Source organism: Lepidochelys kempii, chromosome 7 (genome assembly GCF_965140265.1).
Source record: "Lepidochelys kempii isolate rLepKem1 chromosome 7, rLepKem1.hap2, whole genome shotgun sequence".
In the NCBI taxonomy this organism is placed as follows: Eukaryota; Metazoa; Chordata; order Testudines; family Cheloniidae; genus Lepidochelys; species Lepidochelys kempii.
In genome coordinates, this window is record NC_133262.1 from 46,503,225 (window position 1) to 46,518,462 (window position 15,238).

Below are 15,238 nucleotides of genomic sequence, written 5' to 3' on the forward strand. Positions count from 1 at the left end.
TGACCCAGGCCCTGGCAGTGCCTCGCTGAGCAATGCAAAACAAATCACTTCCCCTTTCAGGCGCTTGGTTTGCCGACCTCTAAAATGGGGACAGCAATCCCTACTAACCTTACCTTCATTTGTTTTTAGCATCACATGAGCTGGAACCAGCAAATTGTGTGGTAGGGCCCAGCTCCTCAAAGGTACTTAGCTGTCAACTCCCGGGAGTGTTAGGCACCTAAATACCTTTGAGGCTCTGTGCCTTGCTCCCTGTGTGACCACACAATCTCAATATCCTGCATCCCATCTCTCCTTCTGGTTCTGACATTCACTTGTAGCATGGCTCACATTCGATTGTAAGAGGGTAGGGACTGCATTTCCATATGCTTTTGTACATTGCCGAGCACCATCAGGCCTCAGTCCTGATTGGGACCTTTGCGTGGCACCATCATTATGAACATTAATGACTTGCCAGTGCCTGGACAGCTTTCTGGAAGTGCCATCCCTTGACCTTCAAGCATGTCTGTTACAAATTGTGAAAAAGGGCTGTTCTCAAGAGTTCAGAGAGCCCATTGCTAAATTGCAGCATGCAGGGAGTTCCAAAGGGTGTGGATCTTGCTGGACTGGGCAAAGAATACCCAGCTTGTGTTAGGTATCTCCCCCTTCTACCCAACTCTAGAAGTGCCAGTCGCCAATTCTGGGGTAACAGATGGAGCAGAGGTGGATAATGGGGCCATAAACTTGTCAAATGGGTCTGATGAGAAGAGGGGAAAGTGGAGAACCCATCAGAGCCCCATCTGCCCAGGATTCAGCACACGTGAGAGCTGGAGGGAACCACTGAAAAGGAACAGGACGGTGCCCCACTGGAGGTCACCAGTTGGTGTCAGCCTGCCAACTCCCTGGAGACTGTGGCTGTCGCATGGTGCCGCTCTCTCTGCGGGTCTGAGGATGTTAGTGGGAGGAGGCAAGGGTGGGGTTCTGCTGAACCAGTTGGCAGTAAGAGGAAGTACCGCTGACCTTTGTCACATGACACACTGGGTGTTGCTTGCAGAGTATCTGTCCTTCCAAGTAAGATAAGGAAGGCATCCCCCAGGTGAGGCTCTGAGTTCTCCTGCCAGATCGGCAAAGGTCTGTCCTAGGTGCCTAGGTACAACTTGGATATCTGGATAACTCCCACATACCTGGATACCTCCAAGATATCTCAATTCCTCCCAGATGTCTAGCCATCTCCTAGGGACAGCCAAATGCTCAAGTACCTCCCAGATGTCAAGAGAGCTCCCAGCTGAGTTTGGGAGTTCTACCTTCTCACAGTGAGGAGTTGCCTTCTGCATTTTAATCAGGACTGGAATAACCTGGCGCGATCCCAACTTGTGCCTAACAGGAGTCGGAGCCCACTGGAACCAGAATGTGATTGGCGGACTGCGGGCCTGAGCGCTGTGATCATTTGGCAATAGGACATGACAGGGAGTGAATTGTTCTCCATTAATTTGCACCTTGTGTGCCTACGGTCAAGTGCCTCCAATGACAATGCCTGGTGTGAATCAATGCAGGGTAATTCGCAGTCTCTTGTGCCTTATTGCCATGAGGAGTGTAATAGTCTGTTAAAGACATATTTGTACATGTTAATTAAGCAGCGGAGACTTCCACATCATCAGGGGCTGAGAAACCGGCCCCAGATACCAGCTCTTGCTAGCCAATCAGCTCACAGGCTTCCTCTCGCCTGCCTCTTTGACAGTCTGTATTTTTAATAGCCTCATTAGTGTGGATTTTTCCCCTTTGAAGGTAATGAGAATTGCTGCAGAGCATCTGGAACAAGCGGCCAGCGTGAGCTGTTTGGAGGAGGGAGGAAGGGGCATGCGCCAGCCCTTGTTCTAATCTCAATGATTGGACGCATGCAGTGGAATATTCTGCTCTGGCCCGTTGTTTTTTTCATTCTCCTGTTCTTTTCTCTTCATCTGTCTGGGCTGAGAGATGCCCGCGCCGCACCAGCTCATAGATGAGACTTTTGTAGGGTGGAAGTATTCTGAGATGAGTTGCTGGTGCTCCGCCTCTCTCAGCATTTGGCCCCTATGTACATATTCCAATTCCTGAGTCAGACCTGCCTGGTCTTGCACGTTCTGGGTTCATTTACAGGCAGTTTTTATAAAGTCTCTCGCTCTGACAGAGAAGGGTTTTGCGGTATTTCAGCAGGAGGTTTAATATCTCACCTCTGATGATGTTGTTGTTGAGATTTCACTCCAGGCTCAGCCTGGCTGAACCATGCAATGGCCCAGCCTCTGCAATTCCTCTTACCACCTGCTGGCGTGACTTCTCTCTAATCATTGGCAAGCAGCGGGTGTGTTGGGAAGAAAAGCAGGGCCCCAAGTCAGGCAGGGGATAGGGTTCCCAAGAGGGGAAAGGCCCAACCTCCTCTCTGGGAATTCAGTCCCCACAACCATCCCATCTGCTCATGGGGGCAGAGGTAGAGGAGAAATCCCCAGGAATGCACTGGGACTAGAAACCCATTTTGGAGTGTGCATGAGCAGTGTTTGCTGATCCTTTGGATCTAGTCTTAACCCCTCATGGACAGACTGGGATTCCATGGTGCAAGGGAAATGGGGGTGGGAGGAACACTGGGGAAGTGGAAAGCATCATCCTCCCTGCGAAAGCCGGTGGTCTCGTCGTGCCTCCCTGCCACCTTGGAAGTCTGATGGAATTCAGCTGCAGAAAAACATCTCGCTGACAACACACAGTAATGCCTGAAGTCCAGGGTCACTCATACAGTTGCCAGTCCTCCAGGATTGTCCTGGAGTCTCCAGGAATTAAAGATCATGTCATGTGATGAAACCTCCTTGAATATGTCCAACCAAAATTGGCAACCCTTTGCTGGGGGATTAATGTCCAGTGCCCAGGATAGTTTGCTTCTGGTCATTCATCTCAGCAGGTCATCTCGTCCCTCATGGTCGGAGGCCAGCAGTCTCGCTATGATGGAGCTATATTTTACGTAGCTATTATGTGATTATGCTTTCTGAGAGGGATGCTGTGGAACAATGCCCTCCCTCCCCTGCCACTGGACCACATGGTAAAGTGGGAAGTAGCTGCCATTTTCATAGCCTTGGCAGTAGGTTGGCATGAAGATGCACGAATGTGGAAGTTCTGGAATGCAAACTGCCTTGGGGTCCTTCTGAGCATGGAAGCCCCCCTTGAGGTCACTGGACATGCCCATGCAGAGGGCTGGCAGGATTGTCCCTTCTCCGTGCCACCTTGGGCACTCCCAGAAGCCATCCTGGGGCAGGAGCTCTAAGAGGCTGTGGTCATGGAAGATGTGATCATCTACCTTTAAACCCATCAGTCTTTCTACAAGTGACCTACCTGTGCATGGCACACTGGCACACAGTAGAGTCAGGTCCCTGCTCCAATGAGTGTGTAGTCTCTGTTAGACATGATACAGCGAGGGATCACGGTAGCCAGAGGGACTTCAGTTTGAGTTCCCATCTTGCTGCAGGACATTGAAACAAAACAAAGTCATTATGTCCATTTCTTCCCAGCAGCCACCCCTTTGCCAGGGTCTTGGATGTACGGCTTCTTGCTCTAGGGTGCACCTTTCCTGTTCCCGATGTGAGGTGGTGGGTGTAGGTGATGGCTGTGATTGGACGTCACTGATACAATGTTACATCATGCCAACGGGCATATCAGGTGACAGAGACAGGAAGGCATTTGAATCATACACTTTAAAGACCCAATCTGATGGCTGAGCGTGGGAGGTTTTTCATCAATAACAGACGGTGCAACCAGGAGCCTTGACCCCTGAAGAGCAAGGAGCGCCTGCATACAGGAAGGTCCCTCCCTCTCTATGCCCATACGGTTCTCCTTTTCTTTCTGCTGCCAGCTGAAGATCTGTGGGGCCCTCTGTGGTGTTTTGCCTCATGTGTCACCCCGGACAATGCTGTCATAAGTTCTAGCCTGGCCTCTTTTTAGCCTTTGTCCAGCAGGTCAAAATCATTGTATCACAATGTCTTGGAATACACCCTATCATAGTGTGCTGGGGAGGTGCCCCCACGCTGAAATTGCTTTCAATATTTCAGAATGCTTTTCAAGTTTTAATATCCTGTACGTGGAGAGAGAGCCCCATGGAAATCGGGACAGGAGGCGACCTCACACTGATGTCAGCCAACCCCCCTTGCAATATCAGCTCTGTAGTGTCCTCCCCAGCTACTTAGTGTCATTGTGACAGGCTAGCTCCCTGCTTACCTCCCCCAAACACACCTGCCTGCTTTGCATCAGTACTGTACCAGGAATTGTTAGCAGGTGCTGGTATGTTAGAGGGATGCACGGGCTAAGTGCACATCTGAGCATTCTAGCTCTGACGCTGGCATTGACTCTTTATGTGGCCTGAGACAACTCCCCGAATCTGTCTCAGTTGTCCCACCTGTAAAATGATGGGGATCAGGATACTGCTTCGCTGGAATCTTTGTCTTATATGTAGACTGGCTTTTTGTTCTGGGCTTGTGCAGCACCTAGCACAATGGGGTTCTGGTCCCGGACTGGGGCTCTTAGGCTCTACAACAATACAAGTAATTAATAATAATAAATTGCTGAATGCTTGCAAAACACTTTGAAGATTATGATGTTCTGCTGTGTTCCCTGCAGTGGAATCTTCTGCTTTTGCAACTGAAGCAGTTTATTTTCCCCAAAAGAGAGCAAAATATGAAATATTAAAACCAACCAAAATCAACCCAGAAGAAGCCACCAGCTCAGGATAATGCTACTCCTTCAGAAAGCTGGAAACCACAGTGCAACAGGAGCGGAGACTGGAAGGAAAAAAACATCCAAGTCACTCAAAATAACAGACATATGTGACCTTCACCCTGACAATGAACATGATGTGACTTGTAGGGAAAGCCTGACAGGTTATCACCCTCTAGACTGCTGATAATTATCTTCACATCTAATGTTTGAGGTGGAAAAAGGTTTATTGTTCTGAAAAATATTTTGAAAAGAAATAGCAGGAGGCTCATGCAGCCCTGCTACAGGCATCGTTACATGGATAGAATGCTCGGGAAGTGGAAGGCTATGATTGGCTACTGGACTCAGAGAACTCTGAAGGGTCTCACTTTCAGCCAATCAAAGCTCTCTAGCCTTCAGCATCCCACATGCCGCTACCTTTCTGACATCTCACTGAGGTTGTTCACGTTTCCATAAAAGTGACCCTGTAAAAATGGCATGATGAGGGGAGTTCCATGGTGATTGTCACAGTTTTTTGCCTGGTGCCCTCATCTGCATCATCCCCATTATGGAGTCCTCACAGGGGGCTGATGATGGACTCTCGGACATGGCCAACTTTGCCCTTAGTCACCAGTCCAGATTTGCTGGCCGGCTTCTCCATCAGGTTGGGGAGGGATGGATACTAGGTTTCTTCATAGAATCCTAGAATATCAGGGTTGGAAGGGACCTCAGGAGGTCATCTAGTCGAACCCCCTGCTCAAAACAGGACCAATCCCCAATTTTTGCCCCCCAATCCCAAATGGCCCCCTCAAGGATTGAACTCACAACCCTGGGTTTAGCAGGCCAATGCTCAAACCACTGAGCTATCCCTCCCCCTCTTCCTTCTTCTCTGTCTCCTAGGGCACATGTGTGGTTGGATGTGGCTTCACCAGCTGTGGCGAAACCTTTGTCCAAGATATGCTTAGACTGCACAGTTTCTGGACACTGGGCTGTGGTACATCCTTCTCCAGCATGCACGGTCCTTGAGCCTCCTTCAGCTTAGCCTCAGCATCCAGCTGAGGAGAAACCCAATTGTTTTCTTCAGGTACTTCAGGAATGAAGCCATGACTCCCATCAAGGGCTGGAATTTTATAACTGCAGACGCCCCACTGTGCATGAAAAATACAGGTGCATAATCTCCATGTGCAATTACACTGACTATGCACAGTTGTGACAACTTTTGTGTCTGCAGTTGCTGTGACTGCACATCCACGCAGGAATGAGAAATGGGATTGCATGTGTGAAATTATCAAGATTCAGGGCCTAATTGGCTCCACTTACAAGTCAAAAATTGATTTTTCCAAACTCTGCCTGGTCCTGAAAATCCAGCTGGGTTCTTTATTCCATCGTCGCCAGTAACAAAGGTGCTGTGCTTGGAATGTAGTGATAGTGCAGGGGACTCTATATGAGGCCAAATAGAACCCAGCTCACTCTCCATCACTGAACCACGGTGGCTCTCAGGCTTTGACTACTGGAGAGTCATCCGTTGGGGTGGCGGCGAGTCATCAGATAGATGAGTCGCAATTCTTACGTCGTGAACGTGCCTCAAGCGGTGGTGACCCTGCATCGTGATGTGATGTCACCACATAGATTGATGCAACGTGAGAAAGCCAAGGGTCTAATGCAGTGGTGCCAAACTTTTCCTGTCACGCCACCCCTTACCAGTAATGGAAGCTGTCTGCATCCCCCCCCATTACTGCACAGTTGGCTCAGCAGAGGAGTTTGGGTTGAAAGCAGCGCTGTAGGATGAACTGGGTATGGGGGAGGAGCTGGGGCTAGAGGCGGAGCTGGGCTGGGAGTGGAGCAGAGGACAGAGTGGAGCTGGGCTGGGGACGGTGTAGGAGGCAGAGTGGAGCTGGGCTGGAGGTAGAGTGGGAATGAGGGCAAAGCTGGGCTGGAGGCAGAGATGGGCTGGGGGCAGAGTGGAGCTGGGACTGGAGCTGTGCTGGGGGTAGAGCGGGGACCACTGGTCTAATGCCTTTCTTTCCTTTCTGGTCAGTGGGCTTGGCAGGTGAGTGGCGCTTTGGGTCTGTGGAGATGTAGAGACATGAATGGCCATCGTTGCCATGAGGGGTCTCCAGGGCTAAGAGAGAACCGTGTTTGTATTAGAATCAGCCTATAATGACGAGGAGGCACTCTGGGGTCAGAGCCATTGAATAAAAAGGGCCACTTTTACAGTCACATTTCTGACCTTACCGGCGCTTTAAAGGAAAGCACAGTGTTTAATGCCTAGGAGAGTGAGTGGCTCTGCTTGGAAATCACTACATCTCCAGATGTGTGCCTGAGATGACCAGATTCCTGAAAGTTTTGTGTCCGTTGCCTCTACCTCTCTTAGTGAGACAGGCCCCAGGAGCAGAAACCCAATGTAAGGGCTAACGAATTGCCCATAGTAATGTCCTTTTACAGCTGTCAATGGTATTGAAAAATTATTATTGTATGGACTGTAACTGATTTCTGTGGTCCTGGCCTGTCTCATTCCTAAATTAATACCTGTGAATAGAGAGCAGGACACAGACAGCACCCCACCAGCGGGCCCCCATCCCCCGGCTAACGAATGGGTCACACTTCACAATCAGGGTCAATACCTTACGGAGGGTTAACAAAGCATTCATAGACCTTGGACTAAATGGTTGACCAATTGTTAGAGTCCAACAGGTCAGTAGGTTGCTAATGACCATGGCTTAAAACCATCTGTGTATAAAACACCTTCTAATGTTGTGCTTATAACAACCTATATAACACATAATACTCAGATCTGTAACATAATTCTGACATCTATCAATCCTTTGTATGCAAACCATTTATAAATGTACCCTTAGTATAAAGTGTACCCAAAGAAGGCATATCCTATCCATCCCATTTCTAATGCACCAATGACTGTGGAATCTGGGAATCAGAGATCCTCAGATATAGGCATTTCTACCATGTTCATCACTGTGTTATCTGAGTGCTTATAATCATAGAAATGTAGGGCTAGAAGGGACCTCAAGAGGTCATCTAATGCATCCCCCTGAGCTGAGGCAGGATTAAGTATACCTAGACCATCCCTGACTGGTGTTTGTCTATCCTGGTCTTAAAAACATCCATTGGGATTCCACAAAAATTCCCTAAGCAACCTAATCTTATACATTATGAATGTTATTGACTACATCTGGCCCTCTAAGGGTAGAATATGGAAGGTCCAATTAGGAGCCTTAAAGGAGAAGTTTTCTCTCCTCTAACCCTTAAAGGACCAGCTGTAGTTATTTCCCAGGAAAACTGCTGGGGCATCTCACCAGGTCGATAACACTCTCTTCAGTAAATGGAGGCAGGATGCTCTGCCTCTCTTGCTCCCATGTACACCTTGTAACCGCACCCATTCCTTCTTTCCCCCTTCGATCCAGGTGGCCAACCTGCTGCGACTCTTCCAGATCCCGCAGATCAGCTATGCCTCCACCAGCGCCAAGCTCAGTGACAAGTCTCGCTACGACTACTTTGCCCGCACCGTCCCGCCAGACTTCTACCAGGCTAAGGCCATGGCCGAGATCCTGCGCTTCTTTAACTGGACCTATGTCTCCACAGTGGCCTCAGAGGGTGACTACGGCGAGACTGGCATTGAGGCCTTCGAGCTGGAAGCCCGGGCCCGCAACATCTGCATCGCCACCTCCGAGAAGGTGGGGCGCTCCATGAACAAGAAGACCTTTGACGGAGTGATCAAGGCCCTCCTGCAGAAGCCTAGCGCTAGGGTGGTGGTGCTGTTCACCCGCAGCGAAGATGCCCGGGAGCTACTGGCAGCTGCGCAGAGAATCAATGTCTCCTTCATGTGGGTAGCCAGCGATGGCTGGGGTGCCCTGGAAAGTGTGGTGGCGGGAAGTGAGTTGGTGGCGGAGGGGGCCATCACCATTGAACTGGCGGCCTACCCCATCCAGGAGTTTGCCATCTATTTCCGGAACCTCAACCCCTACAACAACAGCCGGAACCCCTGGTTCCGGGAGTTCTGGGAGCACAAGTTCCAGTGCAGCTTCCATACCCAGGACTGCAGCCGGCACTCGCTGAAGACGGGCAAGTTTGAGCAGGAGTCCAAGATCATGTTTGTGGTCAATGCTGTTTATGCCATGGCCCACTCCCTCCATAACATGCACCAGGCATTGTGCCCCAATGCCACCAAGCTGTGTGACTCCATGAAGCCAGTTAATGGCAAGAGGTTCTACAGGGACTTCATGCTCAATGTCAAGTTTGATGGTAAGCCCAGGGCCTCAAAAGGGATTGGTGGCTGAACTGAAGGGGTTGGGATGGAACAGGCAAGGGAAATCAGGGCTTAACTAGGAGTACTCAAAGCCTGGAGATTTCAACTGGTCACCTCTGAGCCAGACAAGCCAAACTTGCTGAGCACACTGGGTCTGTGATTCCTCACATGATGAGGTCCTTGCCCAGAGTCCTTGGCCCAGGAGTTCACACACTTCTCCTACCTCTTGATGATGGTCTCTGCCAGGCTGGTGGCATGAAACCACTGCATCAGGTGTCATGATAACGTTGCATCGGGACACAAACATTGCTGCACGAGGGCGTAGTTAGGGTCTCAGGTTTCAGATTGGTTGAACGTTGTGTTTGAACATTGTGTTGGGTTCAGCTTCTTCTAATTTTCTGAAGAATGACCGACTAACTGGAAGGGTTATGAGACCATTTTCTTCAGCTGACCATCAGCTTCCCAGGCACCTTGGGCCGGTGCCACCTCCATTATTCCTTTCAATAATCTGTTTGAGTTTTTAATATTCAGCACCAAAATATTTGTAGTAGCTGATCACATATTTTCCTACCAGCTCTGCTGTTCCTCTGGGACATCTGTCTGAACAATCAGTTCCAACAGCAGTTCTGCTAGGCCAGGTGAGCCTGGAGAATTGGCCAGTCACAACTCTTCTTCCTTAGATTCAGCATTCTTGTCAGGGGCAGAGCAGTCAGATATAAGTCAAAGCAATTTAAAACCGTTCAGAGGCTTTATTCTGACGAGACTACATTGTATTGACCCTGTGTACAGCGGAGTCTTACCCCTGATGTATCATTTGTAAGAAACTCTGGAACACTGGTTTAAGATGTCAATGAGGAACAATGAGGACTCAGTCTATTCCAGTCTATTCTCCTTTGCGTTCTGGGTTTTATTCAGTCACAGGCAGCTAGGAGAAAATGGTGCTCTCTACAGGACTGACCTGCTCCTGAGATGGGCATTATACTGGCACACTGTGAAGGCCTGCGCTTGCTGGATGGAGGAGCCATCCAAGTGTTCTCCTCCAGGCCAAACTCATTAGATACCTGGTAGGATGATTATCACTCTACCAATTATCCAGCCTCCATCACTGTCATATCTGGCAGCATACAGCCCTTACTATAGCTCTCCTCACCACATCCCGGTGAGATAAGGAGGAGCCCATGTGTGACGGGTTCAGTCACAGAGACCCCTTGGGACTGTCACCTGATGTGCTGAAATTACGTCTGAGCCCATTTTCCCTGCTAGCTTGGGACTTCCAGAACCCTGCCTTGTTAAGTCAGACCCGCTAGCCTGCTGCAACACAGACCCAGGGTCTGGACCATGCTCCCAAAGCTGCAGACTTAACTGAAAATAGCTTAGCAGGTTACCTGTCTCCAGCACCCAGACACCCAGTTCCCAATGGGATCCAAACCCCAAATAAATCTGTTTTACTCGGTATAAAGCGTATACAGGTAAATTCTTAAATTGTTCACCCTCTAAAATACTGACAGAGAGATATGCACAGCTGTTTGTTCCCCCAGGTATTGATCACTTACTCTGGGTTTATAAATAAACAAAAGTGATTTTATTAAGTATAAAAAGTAGGATTTAAGTGGTTTCAAGTAAAAACAGACAGAACAAAGTAAGTCACCAAGCAAAATAAAGCTAAACATGCAAGTCTAAGCCTAATACATTAAGAAACTGATTACAAGTAATATCTCACCCTCAGAGATGTTCCAATACACTTCTTTCACAGGCTAGACTCCTTCCTAGTCTGGGCCCAATCCTTTCCCCTGGTACAGTACTTGTTAGTTTCAGATGACATCTCAGGTGGTAAGCAGGGGTTTTCTTATGACTGGCAGCCCCTTTTGTCCTGCTCCACCTCCTTTTATAGCTTTGACACAAGGTGGGAATCTTTTGTCTGTGCTTGTCCCCACCCCGCCACATCAATGGAAAAGTACAAGGATTAAGATGGAGTCCAGTATTATGTGACATGATCACATGTCACTGTAAGACCCCTAGTCTCCATTCTTCCTGGGTTGGCCCACACTGTACACAGGAAGGTTTGCAGATAAATAAACCATTTACAACCAATTGTCTGGGTCAATGGGAGTCATCAAGATTCTAAACCACCATTAATGGCCCACACTTTGCATAATTACAATAGGACCTCCAAGTTATACTTCATATTTCTAGCTTCAGATACAAGAATGATACATGCATACAAATAGAAGGAATATATTCAGTAGGTTATAACCTTTGTTATGATAGCTTACAAGGGACCTTTTGCACAAAGCATATTCCAGTTACAACATATTCACACTCATAAGCATATTTCCATAAAACACATGGAGTGCAACATCACACCATGCATCTCCACATAGTGAAATCCTTGCTGATCTTAAACACAAAAAAGAAGCTTACAAGAAGTGGAACACTGGATAAAATGACCAGGGAAGAGTATAAAGATATTACTCAGGCATGCAGGAGTGAAATCAGGAAGGCCAAATCACACTTGGAGTTGCAGCTAGCAAGAGATGTTAAAAGTAACAAGAAGGGTTTCTTCAGGTATGTTAGCAACAAGAAGAAAGTCAAGGAAAGTGTGGGCCCCTTACTGAATGAGGGAGGCAACCTAGTGACAGAGGATGTGGAAAAAGCTAATGTACTCAATGCTTTTTTTGCCTCTGTCTTCACGAACAAGGTCAGCTCCCAGACTACTGCACTGGGCAGCACAGCATGGGGAGGAGGTGACCAGCCCCCTGTGGAGAAAGAAGTGGTTTGGGACTATTTAGAAAAGCCGGACGTGCACAAGTCCATGGGGCCGGATGCGCTGCATCCGAGAGTACTAAAGGAGTTGGCGGATGTGACTGCAGAGCCATTGGCCATTATCTTTGAAAACTCATGGCAATCGGGGGAGGGCCCGGATGAATGGAAAAAAGCTAATGTAGTGCCCATCTTTAAAAAAAGGAAGGAGGAGGATCCTGGGAACTACAGGCCAGTCAGCCTCACCTCAGTCCCTGGAAAAATCATGGAGCAGGTCCTCAAGGAGTCAATTCTGAAGCATTTAGAGGAAAGGAAAGTGATCAGGAACAGTCAGCATGGATTCACCAAGGGCAAGTCATGGCTGACTAATCTAACTGCCTTCTATGATGAAATAACTGACTCTATGGATGAGGGGAAAGCAGTGGACGTGTTATTCCTTGACTTTAGCAAAGCTTTTGACACTGTCTCCCACAGTATTCTTGCCAGCAAGTTAATGAAGTATGGGCTGGATTAATGGACTATAAAGTGGATAGAAAGCTGGCTAGATTGTCAGGCTCAATGGGTAGTGATCAATGGCTCCATGTCTAGTTGGCAGCCGGTATCAAGCAGAGTGCCCCAAGGGTTGGTCCCGGGGCCGGTTTTGTTCAATATCTTTATTAATGATCCGGAGGATGGCGTGGATTGCACCCTCAGCAAGTTTGCAGATGACACTAAACTGGGAGGAGTGGTAGAAACACTGGAGGGTAGGGATAGGACACAGAGGGACTGAGACAAATTAGAGGATTGGGCCAAAAGAAATCTGATGAGGTTCAACAAGGACAAGTGCAGAATCCTGCACTTAGGACGGAAGAATCCCATGCACCGCTACAGACTAGGGACCGAATGGGTAGGCAGCAGTTCTGCAGAAAAGGACTTAGAGGTTACAGTGGACGAGAAGCTGGATATGAGTCAACAGTGTGCCCTTGTTGCCAAGAAGGCCAACGGCATTTTGGGCTGTATAAGTAGGGGCATTGCCAGCAGATCAAGGGACGTGATTGTTCCCCTCTATTCAACATCGGTGAGGCCTCATCTGGAGTACTGTGTCCAGTTTTGGGCCCCACACTACAAGAAGGATGTGGAAAAATTGGAAAGCATCCAGCGGAGGGCAACAAAAATGATTAGGGGTCTGGAACACATGACTTATGTGGAGAGGCTGAGGGAACTGGGATTGTTTCATCTGCAGAAGAGAAGAATGAGGGGGGATTTGATAGCTGCTTTCAACTACCTGAAGGGGGGTTCGAAAGAGGATGGAGCTAGGCTGTTCTCAGTGATAGCAGATGACAGAACAAGGAGTAATGGTCTCAAGTTGCAGTGGGGGAGGTTTAGGTTGGATATTAGGAAAAACTTTTTCACTAGTAGGGTGGTGAAGCACTGGAATGGGTTACTTAGGGAGGTGGTGGAATCTTCTTCCTTTGAAGTTTTTAAGGTCAGGCTTGACAAAGCCCTGGCTGGGATGATTTAGTTGGGGATTGGTCCCACTTTGAGCAGGGGGTTGGACTAGATGACCTCCTGAGGTCCCTTTCAACCCTGATATTCTAGGATTCTATAGTCCTGAGGGTGCTAGGCATGGCTGGAAGGTTGGCATATCAGCCACTAGTTGTCCTGAGTTTATTCTCAAGACACGTTGCTCCATGTAATCTTCCATCCATGTTCAGGGGCCAGTTCTCAGGTATACTGGTGTGGGCAGCAACAGCTCCGTGAGTCCACTCCCTCTCCAGCTAGAGCAGAGCTGGATACATCAGCCCTGCTCCCAGCCCCAGCATAGGGGACAGGTTGGGCGCAGATCAGGGGCATGGCTAGTCTCTGCTTCCCAGGGCCCAGTCTGGTGTCAGTGGAGCTGCTGTCCAGCATAACTAGGGCACAGTTCCCCTCTCAGTAATCTTATGAAGAGTAACGGGAGCAGGCTTGCCAGAGAACCTGTATATACTTCATCTCCCAGCTTGGCAATCAAGAGACCACATAGCGGGAGAGAGATTGCAGACTTACCTATATTTGATTTCATATATAAGCAGCCTTGGGCTGTCAGGCTTATGTCGGGGAAGTTAGTGCTGCTTAGATGAATGTACTGTATTATCAGTCTCCTTGGGGAGGAATCTCATGGAGATAAATGTACTATTTTCATGTGACGTGTTTAATACCAACTTGAGATAACAGCAGAGGTTGGGGAGTGAACTGATTGTCAAGTTGAAAGGATGTACTTAAGCGAAAAGGAATATGCATGTTATTGTTAGGTACTATAATATTATAAAGGGGTGAATATAAAACCAAGGCACGTTGGGGGGAAAAGTCGTTGAATATTTGCTCAAATCTGAAAGTGAATTTGGATTTATGTGTGTTTGTGACCCTTTTGTGTCCCCATTCTGGTAACATCTGAGTGCTCCTTTACTAGTGCAAATACAGGAAGTAAATTTTAGCTTAAAGGCTGGAGCAGTCGCTGAAAACAAATTCCAGGTGGTATATGCAGTTGTAAAATTAACAATGTGCAATTCATATTGTCTTTGGTTAATAAGTCATGTGGCATAGTATATGTTCCCTGATTGGACAGTTTATGTAACTGACCAACAGCATGAAATGTGAATATTCAAATGTTCGCAATATAACTTCCATATCTAGCTTTAGTTACAGACTCATAAATTAGTGACATAACTTTACAAATTGCACATTACAGATTACATTGCCGCATTTGTAAATTGTGCAACCTACAGGCTAAGAACTATTTGCTGAAGGAAAATTGTGAATGGTTCTGAAAATATATAGCTTTGATAATGTTGGGATTTATTCGTGGACAGAAAAGGAAGTCAATTTGTTTGAAGAAATTACTTGTGAATTATTTGCTCAGCTCAAATCAGACATGCCATTGTGGCTTTGCAGTATGGTGGGGAAATGAGATTGTTAACTCAAATACATTAATTAACATGTTAAACATCACTTAGCATTTAGTGTGGGCAAAGGCAGAGATTTAGTTGGTTGAGGATATTGTGTGATCTAATTGTTACCCTTCTGCCAGGTGGAGCCAGCAGCAACAAGGGCTGGGTTCAGTATCTAGGGGTTCCTTTTCAACAATACAATGCAAACTGGCTTGAGCCCCCACCCAGTGACCTGGGACAATTACACACCACCCCCTGGGCACCTCTAGGAGGCAATACATCCCCTCTCACAAACACAGAGTCTGAGTGTAGCAAAATAAAAGGAGGGAATTAACTCAGCATTAATTTGGGAAAACACCTCAACTAGGGTTCATAAACACAAACCATGAGCAAAAGACCCACCCCCAAGTAAGTTGGGCAGTGTCCTTTTCCCCTCAGGGTCTTAAGTCCAGCAACCCAAGAGTCCCTTTAACATTCCCGTCCCTTCTCTGTACCCCAGTCACAGTTGCTGTCCTTGGCCAGTGCAGCCCCAGAGTTCAGAGGTTCATCCACAGAGTTCACCTCCCACCCTGTGTGGAAGGCAAAGGGGCTAAGGAGGCACCTTACACGCTGCACTGCTCGGGCA

At 48.0% G+C, this 15,238-nt stretch overlaps 2 protein-coding genes across 6 annotated transcripts in view; both read left to right on the forward strand.

Annotated features, from left to right (window-relative positions):
- The window catches only part of ACY1 (aminoacylase 1), a 455,667-nt gene that overhangs the window by 253,050 nt on the left and 187,379 nt on the right, over positions 1 to 15,238 (forward strand). The gene's annotated exons all lie outside the window — the stretch shown is intronic.
- GRM2 (glutamate metabotropic receptor 2) overlaps positions 1 to 15,238 on the forward strand; it is a 77,734-nt gene that overhangs the window by 48,026 nt on the left and 14,470 nt on the right. For all 4 annotated transcript variants that reach the window (XM_073352509.1, XM_073352506.1, XM_073352508.1 and 1 more), the window contains exon 3: positions 8,106 to 8,943. In XM_073352509.1, coding sequence (XP_073208610.1) covers positions 8,106 to 8,943 — 838 coding nt within the window. The remainder of the gene's footprint in view (positions 1 to 8,105; positions 8,944 to 15,238) is intronic.